The 23742-nt window shown below is 39.2% G+C and overlaps 1 protein-coding gene across 1 annotated transcript in view; it reads right to left on the bottom strand.

Annotated features, from left to right (window-relative positions):
* Window positions 1-262: 262 nt before the first annotated feature.
* Window positions 263-23742, bottom strand: part of RTKN2 (rhotekin 2) — an 85931-nt gene continuing 62451 nt past the window's right edge. The window contains exons 10-12 of the mRNA XM_020793203.3: window positions 21886-22051; window positions 20646-20753; window positions 263-16286 (exon numbers count right to left, since the gene is read on the bottom strand). Of these exons, the coding sequence (XP_020648862.3) occupies window positions 15760-16286; window positions 20646-20753; window positions 21886-22051 (801 nt within the window). The 3' untranslated portion in view covers window positions 263-15759. The remainder of the gene's footprint in view (window positions 16287-20645; window positions 20754-21885; window positions 22052-23742) is intronic.

Raw genomic sequence — 23742 nt, 5'->3', positions numbered from 1 at the left:
AATGCAATGTTTAGCCTATCTAAACATCGCAATGCAATCACATTAGCGATCGCAAAAAACGCGTCACTATGCGGATTCGTCGTTAAACGGTGCGCTTGTTATGCGAGGCACCACTGTATTAAGTCTCTCTGAACCTTTTCTAACTCTACACTTTCTAATTCCTTTCTTTTAGCTTGAATCTCTAGCAATTTATTATCTCTATCTATAAAATATTTACTTTCTAAATTTTTTAATGTTTCTTCTTTTTTTATACTTTCTTCTCTCTATTTTTTAATCGACAGGATTCTCTTATTGCAATCCCATAACACTCCTGTTTATTCCCACCTGCTTCATTAATTCACCATATTTCCAACCAATCTTTCTTAACTCTATCCACAACTTCTTTATGCTGAAAAATATTGGAGTCTATTCTCCATCTCCTAGCTTCTCTATAGTCCTTCTTTACTTTCATCAACACATGACCCGTTAATTTTATCACATTAATATTCGTATCTACTGCTTTTGAAATTAAATTTTGCGATATGAGCATAAAATCTATTCTGGAATAACTATTATGTACAGAAAAATAATACGTAAACCTTCTTTCATCCCCCTCCAGTTCTCTCCATATATCTTTTAAATCTGTAGTTCTTAATATCTTACTCAAGAGGGTACTTCTTTTATTCAACTCATCTTTTTTACTTGCAGATTTATCCTTCACCTTATCCAGAACCATGTTGAAATACCCTGCTATAATCACATATCCTTTCCTAAACTTCTCCGTCTCTTTAATCACAGTTTTATAAAATTCTCCTTGATTCATATACGGTGCATAGACATTTACTAATGTATAATTTTCTTCCCCCATTTGACCCTAAATTATCAAATATCTACCACTGCTATCTTTTATTACTTCTTTTACCACAAATTCACAATGTTTGGATATTAATATTGCTACACCTTTAGATTTAGAGGTCCCAAATGTTTTTTCGTAAATGTGTATATTTTGTAATTTCAATTCATTAACTCCATCCTTTGATTGATGCATCTCTTGTAGATAAATGTCAACCTTACTTTTCTTCAACAATAATTCTATCCTCCTTCTCTTTATTATAGACCCTAGGCCTTTCACATTTAAAGTAGCTACCCTTATATTTTTCCCCATAGCCATTCCATATTCTGTCTCTTATTCAGTCCTTTTGTGTATCCCACAAAACAAAAACACCTAAAAAAATTCACGTACATCTCTATCTAATACCCTGTGCCTAACTTCCTTCCCTACATATAAACTCTTTTCTTCCCTCCCGTTTGCCTGCGTCTCAATAGTTTGACGCAAGCTCTGGGAGGAAGACACCACCCACACCAGTTTGGGCCCCAGCCAAATCTTCATCCCTGTTTCACCCCACCCCATATCTATCTATCTATCTATCTATCTATCTATCTATCTATCTATCTATCTATCTATCTATCTATCTATCTATCTGTCTGTCTGTCTGTCTGTCTGTCTGTCTGTCTGTCTGTCTGTCTGTCTGTCTGTCTGTCTGTCTGTCTGTCTATCTAAATGCTGTCCCTTCTTTCATTTAACATTTTTTTCTATTTATATTCTTAACTATTAACTTCTCTGCTCCTTTCTACCACCCCAACCCGAACAAACAGAAACTATAACACAAAAAAACCAAACCAAACCAAACCAAACCAACCAAAAAAGGAGATAAGGGACAAGTAGGCCTGCAAAGACTGGTAAAGAGAAGATATTTTGACTGGAAGAGACTACTGGATGTTATCAGATATTTGAAGACTCCCTCCTCCCTCTCCCCCCTTTTTGTTTTTGTTTTTTTCCCCTTAGTGGGTTCTTTTTTTAAAAAAAAATTCCCCCATGTTTTTTTATTATTTTTTCTCTTTTTTCTTTCCCTCCTTTTTTCCAACATGGGCTTTTTTTCCTCTCTCGCTTTTATTTTTAACATTTTTCCCTCTAGTGGGCTCTGTTTTTTAAAAAAACACAGTCTCGCCCTTGTGGGCTTTTTCCCCTTTTTAATTTTTTCCTCTTCCCCCTTTTTTTCAACATGGTTTTTTTTCTTGTTCTGAACTTCTAAAAATTAGTTTTGTAACCATAAAATCGGGGAATTTATTTGGATTTTCAAATGACACCAGAAGAGGTGTAAAATCTACATAGATATGAGATATAAATGGATACACACAATGATGCATGGCCATTGTATGGGAGTAGCTTTTAATATTTTGGAAATAATTTCTGCTGAATTGAAAACAAGCTTACACGGGAGAAGGCTCTGATATGTTGTATTGACCTTTCTTCTGAAGTAGATGGTGTCCACTCAGCCACAGGTGAGATTGTAGACTAGATCATACCAAAGCTTAAAGAGGTGGTTTATATAGGGTCATGATTAATTCAGGATGTTTAATGGCAGCACTACAAACAAATATGTGGAGAAAGTGAAGTGTGTTCTTTTCTTCCCCTTATCCCTGAGGTAGTTATAAGGCTTTTATTTTAGATGCCCCATAGACACATCCTATGGGGAACCATGTCCGATCACAACTCCTTGCAGCCTGTATACAGATTCTGAGACAATAGCAAGTACATATTAACTTATCAAGCTGTGTTGCTTTCTGCTGTAATTTAGAAGGAAACCCCTATTCCGTTAACCAGTACATCTGATGCCAAAAATGTCAGGACAGGTAAAAACAACTTTAAAACCGTGTTAAGAATGAAAATTCAGGTAACTGATTTGTCAGGGTTACCAGCTACATTCGACCTAAAAAAAACCAGCAGTCACTGGTATAGCTCTTTTTTTAAGAAAGCACAGTAACGTTTTTAAGAACTGTCTCAATGTTTTTTTTAAGTTTAAAGATTAATTTTTTTCTGGAGTAAAAACCAATGCATTTTGATGTTTGGCAGGCAGATTTTTATGTGCATTTATATTACACATGTGGGAATTCTCAATATAACCATTTGGTAGTGGCTTTATTAAGATATTATCCTATCTTGTTTCAATATAATCCCTTGAAGGAACTCCTGCCACTTTGACTGCAATGTGATTTTCATTAAATCAGTCATCAGCACTGCCTTCCAAAGCATTAAATTCCTTTTTTTCAAAAATCCATATTTCAGTGTTTTTCATAAACTCATAAATCAATCATGTTTCCCAAAGACTGAAGTATCTGCCAAGCTTCTTGTTAATAGTTTATTACAGTTTTCTGATTATAATTGGGCAAAAGTACACTACATCTGCATTTAGCTTTAAAAGAGCAGAAGTCTTTGGAGTACTTAATGTAGCAAACAGTAGCTTTTGCTCCCTTACTCCAAAAAAGGTGATTTAAGAAAAATCACAGTCCATTGTTATAAGGAATGCTTTATAACTCATGCTCAGGTGCCTTTCTCAATAAAGAGATGACACAGAGTTGACACCCACCCCTGAGGGAAGAAATGTACTTTCTGCATGCATTCTTTACTTTCCAGCAGGAAAGGGCTATAGAGTGTTCCACAACTAACACATATCTTTAAACATTCCTGTACAGATCTCTCAGCCTCTTGACTAAGGGCAGTAGCACATACATTGTGTGTGTGTGTGTGTGTGTGTGTGTGTGTGTGTGTGTGTAACTTGATTAGTGTACAAGGCCACTACAGATCTCGTGACTCTCAAAAAATTATGTAACGCGCACATACGCATGGAATTAAGCAACTCGAGCATTCATTTGTAGCAACCTTAAATGGCAGGACAATATTTTCAAAGCTCTGGTGAAATTACATAAATGGCTTATTTGTTGCACACTTCTTATATACCTGGGAGAATTTAAACAACAGAAGAGCCAGAGAATGCAGTGTTCACTGAACTATGATAAAGGGAGATGAATGTCAGTTTATATAATATGTCCAATTACTTTTATGAATATTTTCTTTTTTAAGCACCATAATGGTTATAGTCAGACTATCAAGGAGGTAATTAACATTCAGTATTGGGCAGCTTTATCTCTTTGCCTTGTTGTCAGAGCAGGGCCAACGTAGTGTTTATTTTTCAGTTCTAGCCCAGGGGATTCACTCAGCACACTTTAAGAAATTAGCTGAGCTCCATATAGTTCTTCTGTTTGATAAAGGTCAAGGAAGCGTGTTTTATACTTCTAAAAATGAACTTTTAAAAAATAGATGGGAACCAAAACAATATATTTTAGTGCTTCATCTGCATTGACTAGAAAGGCCAGGATGCTTTACTATCCAAAAATCATTACTTTGCCAACATTGTTGATCCAAAAGGAGACCACAATTTCAGATCTCTGTGTTCCTTCTTTCCAGGAGACCAATACAGCAACAATTTTAGAATGTTTATTATTTAATCACCTACAATATTCACATTATAACATATTTGGACTTAACCATTTGTTACAAACCCATTTTCTTAGGGCTGAAGTACTCTAGAATGACAAACAACACACATTTTAACAGCAAAAATGTAACCTACTAGGTTATCAAAAAACATTTCAAGTACAGTACAATGCTACTCATTGAACATTAGTAATAAAATGAAATACAGTAATTCCCAATAGAATTAAAATACGTAAACAGACTAAAACTTTGCCATAATTGGACTTAACCATTTGTTACAAACCCATTTTCTTAGGGCTGAAGTACTCTAGAATGACAAACAACACACATTTTAACAGCAAAAGTGTAACCTACTAGGTTATCAAAAAACATTTCAAGTTCAGTACAATGCTACCTATTTAACATTAGTAATAAATTGAAATACAGTGATCCCCAGTAGAATTAAAATATGTAAACAGACTAAAACTTTAAAAAAACAAAACAAAACACGTATTTAGATTCTACAGATGACATGAAAAGTTGAAAAAGATTAACTAAGATATTAATTACAGTTTCTAGCTACAAATAACTGGACAGTAGTTCCCCCGCCCATTTCTTTATCACAGTTAGGGAGACCACAAGTGCATTTTCATCTCATGGGCAAAACAAAGAGGTTACTTACCTGTAACCATAGTTCTTCTAGTGGTCCTCTAGAATTCACACAAATGGGCCTTATCTGCGCCTGCGCGGATGTTAGCGCATTCTAGAGCTAAAGTAACAATTTTATGACATGATCCCCCATGAGACACATGCTCCTCCCACCCAAGATTCCCCTCGGTTCCTAAAAATTGTTTGCCGGGTAGGAGAGTTGATTAAGAGATATCTGTGACGGACAGAGGGGAGGATGGGTGGGTAATGTGAATTCACAGAGGACCACTAGAAGAACTATGGTTACAGATAAGTAATCTCTTTTTCTTCTTTGTGGCCTCTGTGAATGCACACAAATGGGTGACTAGCAAGCTTCACTTACTGGAAGGTGGGATGTCACGATAGGAAGGATGCCAGCACAGCTCTGCCAAATCGAGCATCATGATGTGCTCTCACATCTAGCCAGTAGTGCTTTAGAAAGGTTGATGGTGTGGACCATGTTGCAGCATGACAGATGCCAGGAATCTCCCTTCCACACTGGAAGGCAATCAAAGTGGACAGCGCTCTGGTGGAGTGAGCTTTCAGCTGATCAGGTGGTGACTTGACTGATAGCTGGTAAGCCAGAGATATGGTCTGGACTATCCATCTGGAGATGAATTGAGATGAAGCTGGACCTCTCTTATGAGGACCATGGAAAAACACAAAGAGTCTATTAGTTGTTCTGAAACTCTTGGTTCTGTCCAGATAAAATGCTAGTGAGCATCTTACGTCAATATTGTGGTGCATGTGCTCTAGAGGAGATGATGGTTATTTGAAGAATGATGGTAATATGATAGGTTGGTCAATATGAAAATCTGATACAATCTTAGTAAAAAATAAAACATCAAAATACAGTACAAAGACACTTTGTCGGGATGAAACTGAATGAAGGGTGGGTCAGATCAGAGGGTTGCAAGCTCACTAGCTCTCTTGGCAGATGTAATAGCCACTAGAAAGGCCATTTTGAAAGTAAGTAATTTCACATTTGAAGATGACATGGGCTCAAAAGGAGGGCGCATTAGTGCATTTAGGAAAATCTGGAGACACCATTGGGGAATGATGCGTTGACGTAGAGGATGGATGTTATTGAGTCCCTTGAGAAAGTTTTTAACTGCAGGGTGTGAGAAAAGTCTTGCTGAGGCAGAATTATCCGGTTGATGGGCAACAGTGGCTGATATATAAACTTTTAAAGTGGAATGAGACAGTCCGAAATAAAAAAGATGGAGTAAAAAGGTAAGTAATGTTTTTAAAGGGACAGATATGGCAGGTAAGTTGTTTGCTCCCATATATTTAATAAAAGATTTCCAGTTGTTCTCGTATAGGAGCCGGGTTGAGAGTTTTCGAGCCCCATCTAGAACGGACTTCAAGGCAGGAGTATTCTCCAGGATGTCAGGTTCAGGGATGACAGGTTTGGATGGTAGACCATCCCTTTGCTCAGCGTCAGGAGGTCAGGAACCAGAGGGAGCTGGAGCATGTCTGTTGCCATCAACCTCAGGTGGGTAAACCACAGCTGTCTCAGCCACCATGGGGCTATGAAGATTGTCTTCAATCTGGACTGCCGAAGGCGGATAATAACTCGTTAGATGAGTGGTACTGGTGGGAATAGGTAGAGAAATTCCAGGGACCAGTCTGTCATGAACGCATCTCCGATTGAGTTGTTGTCTGCTCCAGCTCAAGAACAGTAGATTATGCATTTGCTGTTCATCCTCGAAGTGAAAACGTCGATCGTTGGTGTTCCCCAACGATGGCAGAATTGGTGAAACACAGTGTCGTTGAGAGACCATTTGTGTGTCCTTGATGTCATCCAGCTGAGGTGGTCTGCCAGATAATTGTCCTCTGTTGAAACGTGTACTGCTATGGGAAAAACATGGTGTTGGTAGCACCATTCCCATAGATCTATAGCCAGGTATAAGAGGGACAAAGAATGGTACCTCCCTGCTTGTTGATATAATAGAGAGCAGTTGTGTTTTCCGTTGCCAGCTGCACGTGTCCTCTGATAATTGGGAAGAAAGCATGGAAGGCTCTGGTGATTGCTAATAATTCTAGGTGGTTGATATGCAGTAATTGTTCCTGTTTTGTCCACAGGCTGTGGGTGTTGTGTTGCAGACAGCGAGCTCCCCACCCTGAGGGGCTGGCATTAGTGGTGACCTGCACCGTCAGTTGAAGAGGCATGAAGGGTCTCCCGACCTTAAGATTCTGGATCGATGTCCACCAGGTAAGTTGGTTGGCTAGTTCTGCCATTACCCTCAGCTTCATAGATAGGGGGAGTCTGTCATTGGATCAAACAGAGACAGAAACCATGACTGAAGAGCCCTCATTTTGAGCCTCGCATGCTGTATTACCAATGTCATGGAGGCTATGAGCCCGAGAAGATGTTGAGCATGATGGGCTGACACGAGTGCTTGAGGTTGAAAGAATAAATGTTCATTCTTTATCCTTTTAATTCTTTCTGGCAGAATTTAGGCTCTGGCTTGAAGTGAGTCTAGTTGGGATCCGATATAAGTGACAGTTTGTATTAGTTTCAGATGGGACTTTGTGTAATTTATTTTGAGTCCAAGACTTTGAAGTTTGGAGCATGATATTCGTTGCTCTTATGGCATCATGATATGATGTTGCAACTATTAACCAGTCGGCAATGTAGAGATAGATGTTTAGTCCTTGAAAACGCAGGTAAGCTGCGACTGGTGCCATACACTTCGTAAAAGTTCTTGGGGCCGTAGATAGTCCAAATGGTAGGGAACAAAATTGGTACACAACATTGTCAAATTGAAATCTGAGGTGTTTTTGATGGTTGAGATATATTAAGATAGGAAAATAGGCATCCTGCAAATCGATTAATGCAAACCAGTCTCCCTGTGAAAGCAAAGGGATAATAGTGTCGAGTGCCAGCATTCTAAACTTTCGCGGTCAGATAAAATTATTAAGGTGTCTCAAATCAAGGATAGGACGAAGTCCTCTGTCCTTCTTAGGAACTGTAAAATATTTGGAATAGAAGCCATTGTGGCAATCATATGGTGATACTCTAAGAATAGCATGCTTTTGTAGGAGCGTAGAAATTCCATCTTGAAGAGTAGAAGAACAAGATGTAGATGTGACAAACCCTAAAGGGGGTAACGTATCAAACTCAATCAAGTAACCATGCTTAACAATAAAAAGATGATTGGCAAACAAAAAAAATGTATCATTAGTAATGGTTTGCCAATCACGGAAAAACGGTGTTAATTAAGTTTTAAATTTAACTTGGAAAGGAACAAGTGGAATATAAATTTTAGATGATTCATTAGTACTGCTTATTGTTTTACGGAAAGGTTGACGTTGTCATGGTTGGCTTTGGGTATGAAAGGAAGGAGTAGTGGTTGTGGAGCTGGAAGAGATCTTTCAGGTTGTTGTGGCCAATATTGTTTATATGAATGGAATCGTTGATATTGATTCTGTTGGTAAGACCGAAGGTAAAATTGGGTATTTTTGTATTGAGACCGCTGGAATCCAAAGGACAGTTGATTGGAATAAGATCTTGCAGTTTTGTGTATATTGTGTATCTTTTCCATGGTCTCGTCGATCTTTTGGTTAAAGAGGCTAGTCCTGTCAAATGGAAGGTCCTCTATTCTTGATTTTGTATCCTCCGACATTGCAGAAGATCTGAGCCAGTCATGGCATTGAATGGAGATTGAGGATACAAGAGTCTTAGATGCCACCTCTGCTGCATGCCTAGCTGCGATTCTCTGATGTTTTGCTAGTGTAATGGCCTCGGTGTGGGCATTAATTAAATCAGTCTTGATGGACTATGGTGCTGATTCAAGAATAGGGAGTACCTTGTTCCAGAGGTGACGCTGGTACGCCCCCATTGCAGCCTGATAATTTATGTTTCTTAGTAAGAAAGACTGTAAGGAATAGATTTTCCGTCCTAGGAGGTCTATTTTTCTCCCTTCCTTGTTAGTTGGGGTCACGGTAGATTTAATACGTCCCCTAGACTGACTAGATTCGACAATTATTGAGTTTGGTAAAAGGTGCTTGGTTAAAAACTCAGTATCGGCACCACGAATCTTGTAAAGGTTGTCAGTGCGTCTGGAAATCTGCATGGTGGACGGGGGTTTGTCCCAAGCGCCCTTAATAAGCTCAAGCATGGACTTGATGAAGTTTAAGCTCAAAGGTGGAGAATGTTCCTGGTTGATGTCATCAAACACTGGATCAGCTTCAGGGAATGGAGGATCCTCGGTGTGAAGCTGCAAAGCCTTAGATACTAAGGCTGCATACTAATTGAGAATACAAGGAATAGTCCTCAGAAGGAGATGACGGATGATTGTCCATTGTATCAGGAGGAGGAGGAGGGATATTTGGAGATGACTGTGAAGAAAAATCAGATTGGGTATCATCAGAAGAAGGTGATGATGCAGATGTTGAAAGATAATCTGTGTCAGGAAATGAGGCAGTATGGGAGGTGGATGGTGTTGATTGGATGAATGGGAAGGTCGAGGCTCTTGTACACCTGGAGGTTCTGCCAGAGTAGAAGTAGTCTGAAGTGATTGTTTCTTTGATTTAGCTGTTAATTTCGAACATTTGGATGAAGATTTGGTTAATATAGAAACAGGGGCAGTTGACATCGACTTGCGAGATCTATGTCTACCCTTCAAAGATGCTGAGTTAATTGGTTCTTGTGGAGACGGGGGTGCATATATGACCTGTTTTTGATTATCATGGTGAGGTTGCTCATAATGAGACTGCAAAAGTTATGGGTCAAAAAACTGGTATGGGATCATTGGAAAGGGAAAATAATCTCTGTATGGTATAGTAGGTCGTGGTGGTGAAATATGCTTCCTCTTTTTTCCGACGTTTCTTGGGAGATTGAGGAGGGGAGTCAGAGTGAGACACTGGACTGTCAAATGCCCGCCCTGATGCAGGGTTGGAATGGGCCGAGACCGGGCTGGACAGTCGGGGCCAGGCTCGGTGTCAGAGCAGGAGCTGAAAGTGTTAATGGTTGTATTTCGTCTCCTTCCAAGGTCGAGTCACAAGCCTCTCTAGACGACTCCTCCAATATTGCAGAAGGTAAAGTCGCTTGAGGGGACTCAATACGAGGAGGCTTGTCTTCTTTCGTCTTTTTAGTATTTGATTTGTCCTTCTTTCTTTTGGTCAGATCATGTTACCGGGAAGAAGATTTAGCAGTGGAGGACAAGTTTTGTTTAGCCGTTGATTTATTCTTATCGGCAGTCTCCTTAAATGGCAATTTTGGAGTTGCTGGTTCGGGAGCTGGCTATCCGGAGGTATGCCGCTCGACCAAAGTGCTTGGAGATCTCGTCACCTCCATTGTTGGTGTAGGAGGGTTCGTGGCTGCTTGCCAAAGGTAAGATCTTAGCCTTTGCAATCTTTGCTTCAACACTGGTTTCGTTAGCATTTTACAGGCACACACGAGTGGGTAGGATGTTCCTCACTGAGGCAAAAAAGGCACCTTTCGTGGCCGTCTGAAAGAGGGATTTTATTAGCACAGCTAATGCAGCGTTTAAAAGGAGCCAGAAAGGCCAAAAACAGTGGCAAAAAACCAGTAGGAATGGCAGTTGAAGAAGGGGGGAGAACAAAAAGGCGAGAAGACAAAAAGCAGAGATAACTCACGGGGGAATGTTGATTGTTTGATTGAAAAAATAGGAAGGAATCAATTAAGAAGATAATCAAAGGAAATATCTACAAAACTACTTAGTTCTCTATGAGAAATCGCTCTATTTTCCAGAGATACGAACAGCTCAGCAAAAAAAAAAAAAGGAACTGAGGGGAATCTTGGGTGGGAAGAGCATGTATCTCATGGAGAATCATGTCATAAAATTGTTACCTTAGCTCTAGAATACTCCAAGAATGTCAGCGCAGGCAAGACCCATTTGTGTGCATTCAGAGAGGCCACAAAGAAGAAGAACCCAACTCCCCAGAGTAATTTCAGTGGAGGCAGTTCACATGTTAAGCTGTCATTATATAATAAGCCAGTGATGGATGATATTGCAGGTAATGAATACAGATTCATAAATCAGCTCTTAAAAGCCCAACCAAGATGGAAAATCTAGAAACATCTGATTCATTCTAACAATTTATTAGACAAACTTAGTACCGATCCTATTTTTATTCTACTCTTCCTCCAACAAGGTTCCGATGACATATCTGTAAATATCATCCCATGTTATCCTCACAATGGTTAAATTGGAAGAGAGTGACAGGTCTTGGATGAGCTTCATGGATGATAGATTTGACATAATTTTCCCCACAGTTCTTCCACAGCACTCTACACCACACCTCCTCACCTAACTAACTTGCACCTGGGCAAAATCTTTCCCAAGGATGATCAGGATGAAGACCTTGAGCTAATTTTGCACCATAAGCATTAATATTTTGGAAAGAATAACTAGGAGTAAAGTAGTTACCAGATAATCTTGAACATTGGATGGTAGACAAAGAAAGGCATAGAAATCAAACTGGAACATTCTAGTAAATGATTGGGTTTTTGCTTTGTTTCATGATTATGTATTTTTAAAAGTTCCACTGCAAAAAAAAACACATTAAATTTCTCATGCAAGAAATAATTAGACTATCCTTAAGAAAGTTTTTAAAAACGTAATTACCACCCACTGCACCAACCTTTTCCAAGATTACAGACAACAATGAGGCCGCATTTCGTCTCTGGGACAAAAGTTGCATAGAAGGGAAATTTATAGCCCTCATCCCAAGCCTTTCAAATATCAGCACCTGCAAGTACTCTGTGTTCTGAGAGCTATATGTGGCTATTGCCTGTCACAGTCTGAAGGCTGAAGAATCCAATATGGAACATGTCAATTTAGAAGAATAGAAAGATAGGATTATAACCTGACTGATGAAGAAGAATCAAGTCTTGTCAATTCTTTCCTACTCAGAACTGGGGAGGGGCAGGTGAGAATTGCAGCAGCCGTGGGAAGAAGGGCTTTTCCTTCAAATGCTTAGCTTTACTACATCTTTGATTCAGGAGAAATGGCCCAATTCTATCTAGGCGTGGAAAACTTTGGACCCTCCAGGCAGTTTGGCCTTCAAGTCCCATCAGTCCCAGCCAGCATGGCCAATAGTATACAGCTACAGGCCAAAGGCTTACATAACCATACTCTAATCTCTTTTTATCAGTGTAGTCCATGAATCATGAGTGTGTGTAGATCTCAGCAGGAGAGGAGTCTCAGCACGTGTGCATTCAATACACCCCCTCACCACAAGAAAGTCACATTGGAGCTTGGCTGTTTTCATTGCGGCCACCAAACTATGCTACAAGTGAAATTCCAAGTTCTAGCCTGGGGTGATACGTTGGGAAGAACTGGAGATGGACTCATCTACATGCTTCATAGTATAGTGTGTTCATAATTTTTTTCAAGTACAAGCATGGGTGGCTTTCCTTTTTGGGTCCCACTCCTGCAGCAGTTTGCAAATGCCTTTAAGTGTGCACAGAAATGTATTTGCATTTTTCTGTGTAAACTTCATCAACAATTTTGTATGCAGTTTCCACTAATTTTACCTTTGGTTTGCAATTTCCCTTATGTTCATTTTTTAAATCAGAGAAGTGCACCACAAATCAGAGAAATGTGTAAGCAAAGGATAATTGTGTTTCAATATGTATATTCATCTGGGAAGTGCAAGTTAAGTAGGTTCACACTAAAGGGCGACTCAAGTGCATTTCACCTCCACTGACAGCCCAGATGAGGTATTCTTCTTTCCCTAGTAGGAACCAGTTGGAAAAGAAGAAACGCACACCCAATCTTGTTTTCACTTGAGCTCTCCCCATGTCATGTCCAAGAACCAGCCTATCCACTAAGATGGCAAATTAACAACCAGCTCTATAGTGTCAGAACTTACGTGAGGGCAGGAGTGAATTTCAAAAGTTTGTTCCCTCCTAGCAAGTTCTACTACTACCCAACTCCACTTCTAGTACTGAAAGTCCATTGTGGATGAAAAAGACATCAGGCAGAACCTGGGAACTTAAGAGTGGCAAGAGAGGGAGCATTCAGGATCCTCTCCCCATGAATGCTCATCAACCTTCTCACCCTTTCATATGTTGGTATTCTCTGCCTACTTTACATGAAACTGATGCTATCTTATGTAATTTGTGCTTTGTAAACTGTTCTGAAACACACAAAGCTTTCCGCTATTGCACTGACCTCAATAGTCTCTCTGCTTTCTAGATCACAGTTTTGTTTAAACTGTGTCGTATCATACCAGATTGTTCTCTCATTACATAATTACACTTGCCACTTCAGTACCTAAATGTGCAGATGAGTGCCTGGGAAGCTATTCCTTACAGCAAATCAGAGCACATGTTAACAATTCCAATAAGAAACAATTCTGCTCTTCCCCCCTCCTTGGTAATGTTTTGATATTCTGGCAACACACTAAAACCAAATGGCGATTCTCCGTCCCAAGAATGTTGTTCTATTTCAGCATGTAGACAACACATAAATAGGCCTCCTGATGGGAAAACACAATAGTTGGACAATGTAGATGAAAAGAAATACAATTAACTTCAGAGGATAAACTCTCTGGCTAAGAGCTGCCTTGCAAGTTCAGCCACACTTCCAAATGCTTTTAGAACTGCATTTGTGAAAGCAAAGCTTCCTCTGTGGACATATTTCATGGAGCTTCCCTGTGCTTTTTGCAACTTGCTAATCAAATAAAGACGGGAATTTGGAATGCAGGGCGCACTGCTAATCTGTCGTTGAAGGCATGGAATAAAAGCAAATATCAGTACGCTCAGCATATTCCTGAGAGTCTTAAAATTGAGAAGATTGCTTAATTGGCACTCCCTACTGCTAACAGAAATATGCCAATTAAAAGGATTCTACTGTACTCATTAATGGATTAGAGCGCATTAGTGTCATACTAACCCTCTGTTATCTTTATTCTGCTCCTTTAAGAATATCCATAAAACAATGGTAAACACGAGGTCAGAGATCCTCCAGATTCTATCACACACCTTGCACCTAACATAAAAAATCTTCACAGCATTAGAAATTAATACACAAACTAAAACTGTATCAAACCAAATCTCATTAAAATACTGTATCAAAACAGACAATAAATTGGATTCCAGTGCCATCCATATTTACACTTCATTATTACTACACAAAAAAGTGGCTAGTACCTATGTCTTTGAATTTTAACAGACTCCTACACACACAAACAGGGATGTTAAAATCACAACAGTATTTGAGGAAAGTGCCTTCAACAATACTTTTCCTTTTATGTACTAAGAGGTTCAATTAACCAACAATTCTAAATTTAAATATTATTTGAAAATGGATGCATTCATTTCCTCTGTTATGTTTCTGCTTACAATATGGAATATATTTTGCTAAGGTATAAATGTCTCAACAGTTGATTATGTAGATGGTTCCTCTCAGAGGATCATCTGTATTTTAGATAAAGACAGACATTTCTTCTCACATCCCATGTTATTTAAGAGCTAAATTCTGATGCTGACATTTAAGAACACAGGGGGAACGTTTAGCAGGCCTCAGTGACCTTTGAGGCCTTCAAGTACCTTGAGATCCAAGGTCCTGTCTGTTGGCTCTGCCAAGCACACGATTCGGCATCATATTCATAATTTCTGTTGTACAAACAATGGTGGGAAAACAAATGCAAAGGGCAGAATTCTGCCGAAGTTTACTATACATGTAAGAAAAATTATGTAAGCATTTTATTGCTGTTTCCAGGTTGCCTGACTTGCAAGAGGTCACACAATCAATTGTGCAACCAGGGTACTAAAAGACACACATGAAAAAAAAAGGAAACAGCTATAGCAATGTGCTTAATTTCCCCTTATATGATCATTATGTTAACTGTACTGTGTCAAAATATCTAATAAATTTAAAGTCAGTTGCCCTAAGAGATTGACTGTACTAATACTGTAACATGATTTTAAGAAAGACTATGCTTAATTTTCCAGGTAAGCTTTGCTACAGAATTTGAAAATTCTTGACAAGAATTGCAATAGAATGCTCTTGGGAGCATCAAGAAAGGTGGGTAGAAACCATTGTTTTTGTTCTAGGCTCCTCAGTAAGGATTTTAAACTTCTGGCACTGCATAGTTAACTTTGGAAGCACCATAGGGAAAAACATCCTTACATTCACTGGGGCACAAGTAGGGCTGGAGCAGTTAAAGCTCAAGGAAGAGGCAAAAAACAAAGGAACTCCATATGGGTCAGAGAGCAGTAGCCGCAGAGGCCTACAGATATTTCACCTTCCCATAAAAAAGGCGAAAGAAAAAGAAAAACTCAGATAATCCTGTTAGCGCAATAGCCTACAGATTGGCCCTGCAGTTTTTATGGGCAAAGGCCAGCAGCAGCTTCTGCTAACCCAAACATTTTCTGATGAAAAATATTTTGTAAAATTTGAAACTTGCTTATTTGAAGTCTGGAGAAAGTTGGGGGTTGACTATCGCTACATTAATACAATAGTGTACAGATTTTTGGAGTCAAACAGAACCTATCAAAACATTCTCTACTTCCCTTTAAAAAAACAAGTCACTGATTTGTATCTTTGCTTTAAAAAAGTTGTTTACAACACTGGCAATGATAAGCAAAACAAAATTTTTGGGGTGGCTGAGAGAATATACCTGTGATAATCCCAGCTCCTTGAACTCTGGCTGTACATTGGAACAAATATTTCAGATACCTTAGCAATTCTAGTGAAAGATTTCAGTTTGTGATAACATTGTAAACAAGGGAAATAAAACATCTCTCTTATTCTGAAGAAAACCAGTACTAGACTAATCAATGCAAACATGATCTGGGATCAAGAATCTCTTTTGACTGATTTCTGCCTAGGAGCAGGAATGGGCTTTTCACAATAAATTCCCTTAGAAGCTGAAGACGGGAGCTCTTCACTGTCAGCAACAGTACCTTTCTGGCAAGAAGTCAGTTTGCAAGGAGCTGCAATAGGTTGCTTGAAGTGAAGTATAGAAGATACTCTGGAATCTGAAGAGCAGTTTTGGCTTGTGAGGAGAGAACAATTCCAGATGTTTTCCTTGCTGCCTTGGTCTGATAACCTTTGTACCGCTGAGGGCCTCACTGGCTTATCTGAGGGTGGGAGGGGTGCTCTTCTTTTTTTGGCTTTCCCTTCATTCAGGTTAATAATCTCTACATTTGTTCCTGGAGATGTGTTTTTCTGTACAAGCATCTGGTGAGAACCATCAAACATGGCAGCCCAGGAAGGTGGGGTACACTCTTGTCCTTGGCCAGCTAGCGATACCCCCTGGGTTTTCCCACATTTTCTCTGTACCGTATCTATTAATGCTTCATGTTTTACTGGTGAATCAATGCCTGTGGTGATTTTAAAAGACAAAATTCTAATTAAAGTGATAATATTAGCTATAGTACTGAACACAGTCTTCAAAGTTTGCCAATCAAGCATAATTAAGAAAATGTAACTCTTTGGGAAAAACAAGACCCTAGATATGTCCACAGGAGTAGAAGTTTTACTACCATTACACAAACACTATACTATGAATAATAATAATAATAATAATAATAATAATAATAATAATAATAATAATAATAATAATAATAATAATAATAATAATAATAACAACAACAACAACAACATTAATAATATTAATAATATTAATAATAATAACAACAACAACAACAACAACAATAATAATAATGTGAATGCAGTCAATTTACTATCCAATGAGCAGTACTTTATCATGTAAAACTGGCAGCAATAGGTGGATCTTAGAGATTTATAGTACAGTATTCTTAGCCATGACTGAGGAAAAGGGAACGATTAAACTGAATGCCAATATTTGTCAAAATGTTCCTTTCATATGTATGACCATACATTATTAGACCAATTCTTTAAAAACTGCAATGCATTATTCAAATAGCATCTTGCGGCTTATATGTGGCTGTGGACTACACTGGGGCGCTTAAAATGTAGTTCAAATATTACCTGTAGCCTGCTTCTATGTCTAGGAATGTGCCATTCAGATTTTTTGGACTCAAATTTCCACAGCAGTATAGAACCTAATGCTCAGCAGGACTAAACCTCCGAGGAAGCCCTAGGACTTCCTGGTAGCACTGGGGTCAGCTTCCTTTTTTAATGGAAATCTAAGCATTGAGACTTCAAATGTGTTTAGTGAAAACCTCCCTTTTGTTTCCTTTCCCATTGTTTTTTGGAGTATCTTTTTCATTCTCATGCATTTCTGTTCTCTGGCACAAGTCCAAAAATGTCCCAAACAACCTGAAAAATTACCCGCAAGAAGCAGAATCAAAGTAGCAGAGAATTGACTTATTCCAAAAGTTGGCAACAACAATCACCATCAAACAAAATACTCCCCTCGAAAACCACCAAAATGCACATCTCTAACAATAAATACACAGAACCAAATAACAATTGTAAAATTTCCTGGGTAATTTGATAGAGAAGAGGTGAAAGAAAGGTTAAACAGAAGAGGAAAATATTTTTTAAAAATAGAAACTTCCATGTCCCTCCTTTTTGGTAACATGAAGGATTTCTATTTAGGAGGCTCTCTTTCGGGAATCAATGAAAGAAAATGGGAACAGAAAAACACATTGCATTCACGAATTCCCCTTTTCATTAAAACATGAATACCCCATCCCTGAATAGCCATTGTTATCTTGCACTAGGATTTAATTGGTACATATCTGGAGTTTAGGGTTTTGTGTTTTTTTTAAAGTACATGCTGCCAACCTGACCATTCCTGCTGTGAAGAATTTAATCTTAAAGTCTCCCGCCCTGCTTCTACTCATGCGTGTGTTGCTGCTACTGTCACTGATGGTGTAAGTAGAATGAGACAATATCACTTACCATTAATTCAAAGTGTAGATTGCAAAAAGCCACTGCCTCACAGATACAGTCTCTTTCTCATAATCCAACAATGCACATACTGCAAACAATCCCTGCATCCTTCTTCTTCTGCTGCTGTGCTCACAATCAGATCTTATGCAGATTAGGTACCTTTAAAACTACTACAATACATCTGCCTCTGCCTGAGATCAGGCAGTAAGCCTTGTGATAGATCATCATCTGGCATGCTTTACTCATCAGGTTGGCAAACATCAATTCTGGCAGGTTATAAAGAGATTTACCAGAAGTCTGCTCAAGACTATTCTAGCAAGTTGACAATTGGGAATCTGGAAAACTTTAGCCAAAGCCTCCTTACAAGCACTAAATACAATGACTGTCACCTAATCCAGTGGTTCTTAACCTGGGCGATAATGCCCCCCAGGGGGCGATTTCATTTTTCAGGGGGGCAGTAGAACGAAAAGGGGCGGCGTGGGGGCGCTGGAGCAGAAGGGGGGCGGTAGGGGGGCGCTGGAGCAAGCCAAACCTGTGAAGATGGCTGCAGCCTTTTTACAATGTGCATGAATATATATTTTCCTCCAATCTTAATTTAGTTTCAGAGTTTTTGTCTTGAAAATTTTAGTTCCTGCATTGAGGCTTGTTTTTATGCCCTTTTTATATTTGTTTTTGTGTCTTAAAATTCGCTTGCAACTAAATCATTAAATGTTACTTTTGGGGGGCATTTCATTTTCTTGGAATTGAATTTTTTTTCCAGGAGTCATTGGATTTAAGTGTAATAAATAAATAAATAAATAAATAAATAAATAAATAAATAAATAAATAAATAAATAAATAAATAAATAAATAAATAAATAAATAAGATATCATCACCCTGGCAAGGGGGGGGGGGCGATGATAACTTCCTCAATGGCTCAAGGGGGCATTTCTTTCAAAAAGGTTAAGAACCACTGACCTAATCTATCTGGCTAAATGACATCATTCAGACACCTAGACAAACCAGTCTTCTACACAAAGGGAAGGTTTTTATTTTCTTCAAACAATGAGTAGCATTTTTAAAAAGTGAGAGAGGGAGATAGTACACTTCAGAAATATGCTGCCCTTTAATATGCTACATGCACATTTTAATACCTGATCTATATAAGGGTGTGGCTACGTTTGCAATTTACCTTGTGGTTTGTATTGGAGTTTGCATGGTTAAAACTGAAGTATTGATGAGTAACTACAAAACATCAAACTAAGCCCAGTGAGGCCCAGTCTTTTTCCATGGGTATTAGTTACTTTTTATTCAGCTAGCAGGAGATGGTTTAGTAAAGGTAAAGGTTCCCCTTGACATTTTTAGTCCAGTCGTGTCCGACTCTAGGGGGCGGTGCTCATCCCGTTTTTCAAGTCGCAGAGCCAGCGCTTGTCCGAAGACAGTTTCCATTGTCACGTGGCCAGCGTGACTAGGGAGCACCGTTTTTCCTTCCCACCAAGATGGTACCTATTTATCTACTCACATATACATGCTTTCGAACTGCTAGGTTGGCGAGGAGCTGGGACAAAGCAACAGGAACTCACTCCATCGCGTGGATTCGATCTCACGACTGCTGGTCTTCTGACCCTGCAGCACAGGCTTCTGCGGTTTAGCCCACAGCGCCACCACATCCCTCTAGGAGTTGGTTGATTTTGTACCAATTCAGCTAACACTGCTTTTCTATTCTCTGGTGTATGTGACTGTGTATCTCAAAGCAAAGGGATGCATACTATGGTCACACTGACATCTTCAGTAGGGCACTGTATAGCATTACAGTGGGACAATCCACCTCAAGTGAGTGCCTGTTGTCTCTCTTCTGAACAGTTTTTCTATTTTTAAAACAATATGCCTGTCAAGTTTAGTGTTGTGACAGATATGTATTGAACCACTAAGGCTGCCTCACTTGCTCATTGGTTTGCTTTCTTCCCCTCAGAATTCAGTTGGGGGATAAACCACTTCCTTGTCTGCTTGCCCTGATCTTGAAGCCTGGTGAGGTCTCAGAAGAAATTTACAAAACTACTCAGTTTTACCAGAAAGAAAGTATACTAGGATGATAAGCTGTTACATAAATCAATTTTCTGCTATTTCACTTCAGAAAACTGTTTTTAAAAGAACATTGATGTAGTACACTGCAGGAATACATGAATGTTAGACCTCTGGACTATGTGGAAATACAAAAGTTGCTATTGTTATATAGAAAATAGGAATTAATTTTTCTTAACAGCTGACAACAAAAGCAGGTGACCTAAAGGGATGGATAAAGGGACTGAGGAAGGGAATGGGTGGGGAAACCAGGCAGTTAATAGGATAAGATTGTGATAGTTGAAAATTATGCTGATCGCAAAGTGTGGTGTGGACTCTCATACTTCCAAAATTAATCATATCCATCATGTAGATAACTACAGCAAGTTCAGCAGTGGAAAAGTCTCTGACCAGTTAAAGAAAACTGCAACACAGACCATGCAGTATTTTGCGGTGTAATGTAGTGTAGTTGCATCTGAAGGTTGTTTCATATTTTCATTCCATCAGCACTGGACTAATACTGCCGTGATTACAGGCATCCACCTCCCCATCTCCAAGGTTTGCAGCAGTTGCCAATCACAACTCACAAACAGTTTGATGAAAAGCTGTTTTTAGCTTGTCATTAAAATCCATTCACTTTTTTCTCTAATTCTCAGGAAGAATTTGGACAGTCAACAAGCATCCGTCCTAGGTAAACCTCACTGAAAATAATGTGAGCTATGCAGGAGCACAAGTTGGCTCAGTTTCCTCACAAACTATATGGCAAAGGCCAAACAGGTTAACTCTGGTGTTGCTTTGAATACTGTACATGACTTACTAATATCTTGGTAAACTGCAGTGGCCTCTTTTGTCAAGAACAATGGTGGTTTCCGTGGTGACATCATTTCAATTTTCATAAATTCTTCACAACATTGTTTCCACTGACCTGAAAGGAAATTGGAAAGTAGTGAGTAGAACTGCATTCCTTGAAAGAACTCTAGAAGTATATGTAGTAAAACAACTACTGACTAGTAACAGACAATTGGTATATAAAAATTGTACAGTATCTGAGCTTTTTACTATTCCTCTAGACTGCTAGCTGACTGACAGCACAAAGCTCAATATAGCTATAATCTCTCCTGCAGCTATTATGTCTAACATCTGCAGTGGCAAAACAAGCTTTGATTTCTCAGATTTCTGATACCAGATTTAGATAATCAATTCTCACAGGATGGCCAAATGGCGTGTTTTATTATTTATACCTTAACACTATTATTGCCAGATATTTCAGTCTGACATAAATACTTTCCTTTTAAAGGAATGACTGCAAGGGAAAGGAGAGCAGGAACATTCGGTTAAAAGTAATACAGTGGTGCCTCGCTTAGCGATCGCTCCGTTTTATGGCAAAATCGCTTAGCGACGCTGTTTTTGCGATCGCAAAAGCGATCCCTTTGCGACGTTTCCTTTGGGGAAGTTTCGCTTTGTGATGATCGTGGGGAAGCGATCATCGCAAAGCCCCCATTTTCGGCCAGCTGATCGGCGGTTCCAAAATGGCCGCCCGCTGTTTTGCCTCGCTTTAGAGGCACCGAAAATGGTTGCCACAATGGAGGATTTTCGCATAAGGTTAGTTTTAAGCCCATAGGAATGCATTAAATGCATTTTAATGCGTTTCTATGGGCTTTTAAAAATCGCTTAGCGATGTTATCGCTTAGCAGCGATTTTTGCTGCACGGATTAACATCGCTAAGCGAGGCACCACTGTATCTGTAAAATAAATTTAAAATGATTTTTACACACAGTTCTGAAACAAGGTTCTCATTAGCCAGATTCCCAATATTTTTTTTCTGAGCCTTCAAAATATCAAGGGTATAAACCAGTGAAGAATCAGGCTATGGAAGCCTAAAAATTTCCTGCTTTTCTTCTGCAGAATACACTGGTTGATGTGGTGAGGAAAAGAAGGACTTTAAAAAAAACTCCCTGCAATTGACAGGATTTTTATGCAATATCAGTTCAAAATGTTCTGGGCTCTCTTTGAACCTACCTAGGTACCCCAGTACAAAAGGAAATGGAGCTACTTACTGAAATCATAGAAGTGCTGCCAGAAAGCTTCCATCCACTTATACAGGTCTTCCCGACTTTCAACTGCAAAAATATGAGTCACAGCCTCACCAGCCTCAGGGTTGATAATAGAAAAATTACTGTTTTTTTTCTGACTATCTTTATCCACAGCACGAATTCTGGTTTCCTAAATGTTATATAAAATATAGAACAAAATCGTAAGTTTGCTTCCCAATGTGCAAACATACACAAAAGTGAATGCTTAATCAAACAGGTAAACAACCAAAAATAGTTATCAATTTAATTATTACTTAGAAAAAGGTTTTTATTTCCAATGTCATTACACATGCCACTCATTCTGCTTTACAAAAATAGAATTGAAGTAAACTACTTTTCTGTTATACTTAAAAAGCATTTTCTGTTATACTTAAGTGCAGACACAACATAGTTCATGTAAAAGAAAAACATTGTTTGGGTGCCACTAAGCCACACTGGTATTTTAAAGGCTCAGCTTCATAAATGGAGGCATCTTCAATATCCCATAATTAGAATAGTGGCATGAGAGCATTGTCAATTAAAAGTGATAGCTAGCTAGTGCTGAACTGTTTCAGTTACAACTAGAGATGGGGGTACAGTGGTGCCTTGCAAGACGAAATTAATCCGTTCCACGGTTAATGCCATCTTGCGAAAATTTCGTTTTGTGAAGCAAGTTTTCCCACAGGAATGAATTGAAATTTAATGCATACCTATAGGGAAAAAGTCAGAAAAACGTCACTTACCTGGTAGTAAGACTGAGTAGACCAAGCCCCGCTCCTCCTTGGTAGCCCGGGAACAGCCAGACTCTAGTGCCAAACAGTGACTGTCAGGAAGCAGCAGAGAGGCGGCAGCCATTTTGGAGAGGTGGCAATCATTTTGAGAGGCAGCAGCCATGTGGTTGCATCTCAAAATGGCTGCCGCCTCTCTGCTGCTTCCCGACGGTCAGCTGTTCGGCGCTAGTCTGGCTGTTCCCGGGCTACCAAGGAGGAGCGGGGCTCGGTCTACTCAGACTTACTACCAGGTAAGTGACTTTTTTCTGACTCCCCCCCATAGGAATTCATTAATTAAATTTCAATGCATTCCTATGGGAAAACTTGCTTCAAAAAACGAAAAATATTGCAAGACGACCCATCTTGTGAGGCAACAAAAAACTCACAAGACCCATTCGTCTTGTGATTTTTTTCATCCTGCGAGGCGTTCATCTTGCGAGGCACCACTGTATTTGTATACAAATACCTCTCCAGAGGTGCAGATAACAAGGGTCCGGCCTCCTGGGGCCAAACCGACCACTCATGATTCCGGTGCTGTTGCGAGCTCTGCAATGCCTTCCTATCGTTCTGTTGCTCGTGATGGATTAGCCACTTCTGGCAGAAGGTGGGATGATGAGCCTCTCTGCCAGGTTGCAGAGTGGCTAATCCATTGTGAGCAATGGAGAGATAGGAAGGCATTTCAGAGTACATAGCAGCGGTGGAATCGTATACGAATATCCCCATCTCTAGTTACAACTCAATTATATTATGACAAACTTTCCAAATAAAGCAATATACTGTGAAAAATAAATGAGTTGGGAAGGGGGAAAGACAAAATAATATGAGATACTGTGAAGTCTGTGGCCAGATGATACGCAAATGAAGCAGCAAGTAAGCTTAAAAAAAAGAGAAAAGAATACAGGACTTAGAGAAATATATATAGTGATGCCTCGCAAGACGAAATTCATTCATTCAGCGAGTCACGTCGTCTTGCAAAATTTTCATCTTGCGAAGCGTGGTTTCCCATAGGAATGCACTGAAATTTAATTAATGTGTTCCTATGGGTGAAAAAAGTCAGAAACAAAAAAAGTCA

The sequence above is a fragment of the Pogona vitticeps genome, chromosome 3 (assembly GCF_051106095.1).
Source record: "Pogona vitticeps strain Pit_001003342236 chromosome 3, PviZW2.1, whole genome shotgun sequence".
NCBI lineage: Eukaryota > Metazoa > Chordata > Lepidosauria > Squamata > Agamidae > Pogona > Pogona vitticeps.
This window is presented reverse-complemented; position numbering and strand designations above follow the sequence as displayed.